At 37.2% G+C, this 6,000-nt stretch overlaps 1 protein-coding gene across 2 annotated transcripts in view; it reads right to left on the reverse strand.

Annotated features, from left to right (window-relative positions):
• LOC122063512 (SWR1 complex subunit 2) overlaps positions 1-5,248 on the reverse strand; it is a 47,010-nt gene extending 41,762 nt beyond the window's left edge. Inside the window, exons 1-2 of one of the 2 annotated variants that reach the window (XM_042627207.1) lie at positions 4,544-5,243; positions 3,743-3,812 (exon numbers count right to left, since the gene is read on the reverse strand). In XM_042627207.1, the coding sequence (XP_042483141.1) occupies positions 3,743-3,812; positions 4,544-4,611 (138 nt within the window). In that variant the 5' untranslated portion in view covers positions 4,612-5,243. Of the gene's footprint in view, positions 1-3,742; positions 3,813-4,543 lie in introns of both variants that reach the window. The other variant, XM_042627208.1, reaches the window with a different exon arrangement.
• Positions 5,249-6,000: the final 752 nt, after the last annotated feature.

Genomic DNA, 6,000 nt, shown 5'->3' on the forward strand with positions numbered 1-6,000 from the left:
ATGGGTTAGAAAAAGGGCAAGGAAATCTCAAGAGAAGTCTCCCCTTTCACTTGTATGCAATATATGAAGTTCATCTAGTTCAAGTGAGATTGAAGAAGTTCCACTAATGTAGGTTCAAGTGGGTTGTTGTGATTGCAAGTATCTACATTAAGGTTTAAGAGGAAATAAAAGGTGAAGAAAAAGAAAGGGGTTTGTGGTCTCTCTCATGTTTTAACGCACATTCATTGAAGAAAGCCAACAAAGAAAAGTAAAAGAAGAAGAGAAGAAAATGAGAAAGAAAATTATAAGAGAAATTATCTCCTTCTCTTGAGTGCATTGTTTATGAACAGCATTTACTTCAAGTGAGGCTCAAATCCACCCTTAATGGAAATTGACAATGGAGGTTGTGATTTGAAGCTCTTACATTGAAAGCAAACAAAAAGTGAAGAGAAAAGGTTAGGGATTGCGGTTCCTCTTGTGTATTGAAGGAGAAGAGTCAAAGGAGAGTTGCTTATGTGCACCACTGTTGAAGTGCTACTGAGAGCTTCTACAAGTGAGAAAACAAAGAGAAAACAAAGAAAAGGAAAGAAAAGGTTAGCTTGGTTGGTTCCCCCCTAAGCCAATGTTCACTTGAATGCTCAAGTTCGCTAGAGAAGGTGAAATTGATAGTACGAATGAGCTCAAGACATCTTCGAGACATATCCGGGACTTCTTTGAACATCTTTGGGTTTCTCAGACAAGGGTTGCAAGCATCCTCTACCCCTGTATTTATTTATATATCATTGTCTGGGTATTTGTATGCATGCTAGTTGTAGGAGAAAGTTATTACTAAATCACGCAACGTTGACTACAATGTAGGGCATCTGTCACATGCCAAATTTATTGTCATTAATTGTTAAGGTGTTTAGTGGGTGCCAGACACTAGGGGTGGGGTGCTCCCTGGCAGTGGGTGTTGCTACTTGAGGCCCGTTTGATTACGTTTCTGCCATTTTTGTTTCAAGAAACGGCAGAAACATAAATTTGTGTTTCTAGAAACAGAGACGGAATTGAAGGTGTTTGATAAGTCATGTTTTTGGAAGTCGATAATAACCACTGAAAGAATGGCCACGAGTCGTTTCCAGAAACGGAAAAACAAGTAAAACTTGTTTCACTTGGGTCCTTTCTTGAACTATAAATAGGTAGAAATTTCAATTTCTATTTTTGAAAACAAGTGAAACGAAATAGTTTTATCAAACACTTTTCATTCCGTTTCTGCCGTTTCCAGAAACGCGTTTCTTGAAACGTTAGCAAACGGGCCCTTGTATTGTCACTGTGTGCGCCCTCCTAGTTCTATGTTGGGTAAACCTGATAATGGGTGCTATCTCTTGTAATGGCATAGTAATACCCCCTTAGTTCTATACTATGAAAATTGGGTATAGGTGCTCCCAACTGTAAGTGCAGTTAAAGTAGTGTCTTGAGTAAATATGAAGGCTTTTCAGTCACTAATCCGGGGAGGTAAGCTTATTGTTGAACCTCGTAAAAATCTCTGTCTTACGTGTGGATTTATTATTTCTATTGTACCGCTTAGAAGTGTGTGGAATGTAAAATGGGTGTGCACACTTGAAAGTGCCTAGAGGCTGAGTGTGCATAGTCTGTGTCAACAGCCAGCTATAGTGTTTGCATGAATTGCCCCATCAGCCCATACGCTTAATAAAGAGGAATGATTGGATACACTGATTCACCCTCCCTCTCAGTGTCTGTCAGGAACGAACACCATCTGATGATGTTAAATCTCTCTCTCTCTCTCTCTCTCTCTCTCTCTCTTCATCTTTCTTTCAAGTTTCCTGTCATAGATGTATTGCAGGTACATAAACAATTTCAACTATCTTAATGACAGGTCAAATTGATGCAGAATTTTACCAAAAAGAAAAACAATTTGATGCAGAATTCTAGCGAGAAGAGAAGATGGGCTTGTTGTTTTGGGCTTGGTATAGTTTATTAGACCCAACTGAACCTATGGTTCAAGTTTGGCTAGTTTCTGTTAGCTTAGTTTGAGTGCCTAATGTGTTATATGGGCTATAGGCTTAGTGTTTTTGAGTTTTCTATCATAATGGGCCAATTGTATAAGCCCATATATTAGGTATTTAGGTCCTACATAGTATTAAGTAGTTAGTTTCTGTTTTTGTAATAGATTTAGTTGCTAAGTCATTAGCAACTTAGTAGTTTCTATTTTGGTTTTGTATCTTTCTTTTTTGTGTTATAGCAACTACACCTTATAGGAAGTTGCTAAAATATTAATGGCAAGCAACATGGTAGCTAAGATTTACTATTCTTGTACAACAAGCATTTAATTTTATAAATAAAGAGAAGGGAAACCCTCCAAATGATTTTGGCTAATGCAATTACTTGTGTTCTCTATTGAGATTGCATGCTACTGTGGTGAATCAGCTGCAACCCTAGTTAGTGAATTCCCCTTTTTCTTTCCATCTTGTTCTCAGTTTCAGCGAGCTACAAGGTGAGAGTGTGGAGTTTGATCAAGGTGATCTGAAACCCTCTTTTATTGAATTCAATTCCTACACTTTTGCTTCCAATCTCTTTGTATTCTTTTGGTTTATATTCTGTCCTTGTTCAACTGATCTTTTTTCTAATTTATGTTCATGCATGTCAGTTGTCCACTTATGTTCTCAGTCTTTTCTTAAATACTCCAGACTTTCACCGTTGGATCAAAAACCCTATTTTGGATGTTCTTCCCTCTTAGGACTACATCTGCCCAAAGTTGCAGCACCATCGAATCTGAAGTTAGTTCATGTTTTCGTAACTTTCAATTTTTTGTTTTCACCAATTTTCTAACTCCACCTCCATTATTTATCAGTTAACCATCGGTGTTTATGATATTTTTTATTTTGATACAAGACCAGCAAGTTAGGCCCAACTAGCCCTATCGCCCAGCTGGTTTTTAGTTATTGAGCGTCTCTATATGTCTGCCCTAGTAATCACTAAATCTGGGTCACTGCTATTCTGTCCTATGGGCTACTTTAGCAAATCTCTTCTAGAAGGTTAAAGGAACATCACAAATTTGTAGAATTCGTCAATTATTTTAAATACACCTCACCTCAGCATCAGCACTGTTTATGATTCTGATTTAGTATCATATGGATTCTACTTCTACTATCTCCCCTTCTATGAATTCAATTCTTCATAAATCCAATCCTCAATTCCTCATTCTCATTTCAAATATATAAATCAGAACCTTATTCTTCTTCTCTAATTTTATCTCTTCCACATTTCTAAATTCTGATACCAAGACTCTGATAAGTCTTCTTAGGGTAGCTCATGAAGAGTAGTTTCGTCTCCTCAACATACTGATAAACAAAGATTAGCTTCATCCTAATTGTAAATTCATTCCTTTTCCTTTTTTTTTTTTAAGAGGATGGTGGAATAGGAATAGGGTCTCTACATTTTTACAGAAATTCTTTACTCCCCTTGATAAATAAGACAACAATTTGTATTGGTCTGGAAATGGCAGAAACCCAAAACAGACATAATGTATAAATTCAATTATCGTAAGATTTCACAAGTTCACTAAATCACAAGGGAATCACAAGACAGCCTGGAGACCTGTAAGTGACCATATCCTTTCTGTCATTTTTGCTATCAAAAACTCAGCAGATAGTACAGCCTTGAGGACACTCATTGAGTCCGGCATAAGAAACAAGGGGTTGGGAAAGAAGTAGAACGATTCATTTTCTTTCATTATGATTAATGAAACAGAACATTGAGTTACCTCTCTAAGGGAATCCTGATTCCAGAACAGCTCATCCTCCTCAATCTCCTCGTCAAGCAAATTGGTCATCCTAATGGCGAGATAAAAAGAGAAATTTTACACAAATATATTTTTCACATTTAAAAAATAAAAATGTAAAAGGAGGCAGCTTCCATCTTATAATATGATATATAAGAGGCCTTATGCAGCTACACGGAATATGTCTGATTGTCTGAGCCAGTTGTATCAATGAACTAATAACGCATTTCCGAAATCCCCAAAGTAAGCCACATATAATCACCATTTTGACATCTTCCAAACTGTGTTGGTAGCATGCTCTGTTGCTTTTTTATGATAATCCAACAGAATCTAAGTGGAAACATGTATATTAAAATTCAGCAAAAATTCATCATTTTAAACTACAACACTCTTTAGAAATTTATATCAGTACATCAAGAATAACAGGTCAACAAAACTTTCCCGAAAACCAATTATTCTAGTTCTCTACATTAATCTCAAAAGAAATGGAGAAAACCGCAAGCCAATTTCTTGTGCAGAACCACATCTTCACACCGTTATCAGTTCTCATCACAAGTGAATATCATCCATGTTGTTAATATGATGTGAAATACAATGTCATTCCAAAAATTCAAACTATGCCATATGGAATTCAAGATCGATAACTTTACCATCCAAAACAAGGGTTTATTTCGGGTTCTTTTGAAATGAACGATTTTAAATGCAATAGCGTGCATAAAAAACCATGCAAGTTTTGATTCAAGAATACCAGTCAACTTGAGGGACTAGGGTTTCGAGTTCTACCTTTTCCCTCTGGTTGCTCTTGAAGAACGTTCCAGAAGAACAGGTTCACCTTCGCGCGAGGAAGCCATGAGTTTGTTGGTACTGCTATGGTTGATTCCGGAGAGCAAACATCAATAGAATCAAGAATTGGGAAACGCAACCAAATGCACCAATAGTTTTCTCTGTTCTCCTAATTTTTTTTTTTTTTTCTTTTATCACATTCCAATCCGACTCATGCCATGAAACCCGGATCAAAATCGTCTACGGGAGTACATCGGGCAGAGACTGGCAGTGATGCCTTCGGCCCTCGACATCTGTTAAGGACAGGTGGACGGTAGGATTGAACGAATTCCGCACCTAACTGTTCTTCATCTCCCATTCGAAGCACAAAGAGTCTCCTCCATTTCTGCAACTACGATCTTCTCTGTGGGAGGAATCCTTCTTTGGAAGGAAAGAAGTTGTTGCTCCATCTCTACAATGAAGAGAATGCCCGAGGCTGAGGGCAGTGAGCGTGAGTCTCTTTGTGAGTCTAATGTGATTTCTTACCCTTTATTTTTAGCGTGTGTCACTTTCTGAGTCTAAATCTCTTCAGCAGCCCCTCTTCTCTACAACCCTTTTCCTCCATCTCTCCAATAGCCCTCTTCTTTGCAACAGTCTTATAAGAGATACTTCAAAGCTCTTATCTGGTTTGTTTTCTCTACCTCTTGACATCTAAGCTCCTAATTAAATGTTGGAGTTGAGCTATGGCTTTCTTTCTTCATTTTTATCATGGCTTTTGTGGTATATTTAGCTAATGATGAGGAAATGTTTGATGTTTGTTATATGTATGCAAAGTTATAGATTTGCAATGTTTGCTACATTTACCTAATGCAATCGTTCTTTAATAAATTGTATTGGATGATTGATTTTCATCGTAATATGATGATTGTTGATGGAATTTTGAAGGAAGATGCAAATGAAATCTTTTACTTTCTAATGTTTTCCCACAAAAATTAAATAGACGAGTAGTTGTTAAAAGATCAAATCCACACCACACCCAGCCCTTGTCAACCCTACTCAAACCATTTGACCATGCCCCGAACCTCTGAAAAGGTATCCCTTCCGGTGACCCTAGTAGGTTATCACCACCAGAGAGAAATTCTCCTACCATCTCTATTTTCCTTAATGTAAGCCCCATGGCAAATCATTTGATTAGCCCCTGAACGTCTGAAAATTATTCCTTATAGTCACCCTAGCACTACCAGAAAGCAATTCTCATGTAGGTGAATCTTTAGCTCAAAATAGAAGACCACCTAGGGTTTTACCTAGGTTATGATGGTTCGAATCCATCAAGATTCTTGGAATTCTAAATATTGTCTATGATATTCATATTGTCAAGTCATTGCTAGGCATCACCAAGATGACTTGGTTTTCAAGCGGTTTGCTTGGGATCTAGGTTTTTTTATATTAGTTATTTCATTTACTTAAGATATTATTCA

Source organism: Macadamia integrifolia, unplaced genomic scaffold (assembly GCF_013358625.1).
Source record: "Macadamia integrifolia cultivar HAES 741 unplaced genomic scaffold, SCU_Mint_v3 scaffold1346, whole genome shotgun sequence".
Taxonomy (NCBI): Eukaryota; Viridiplantae; Streptophyta; class Magnoliopsida; order Proteales; family Proteaceae; genus Macadamia; species Macadamia integrifolia.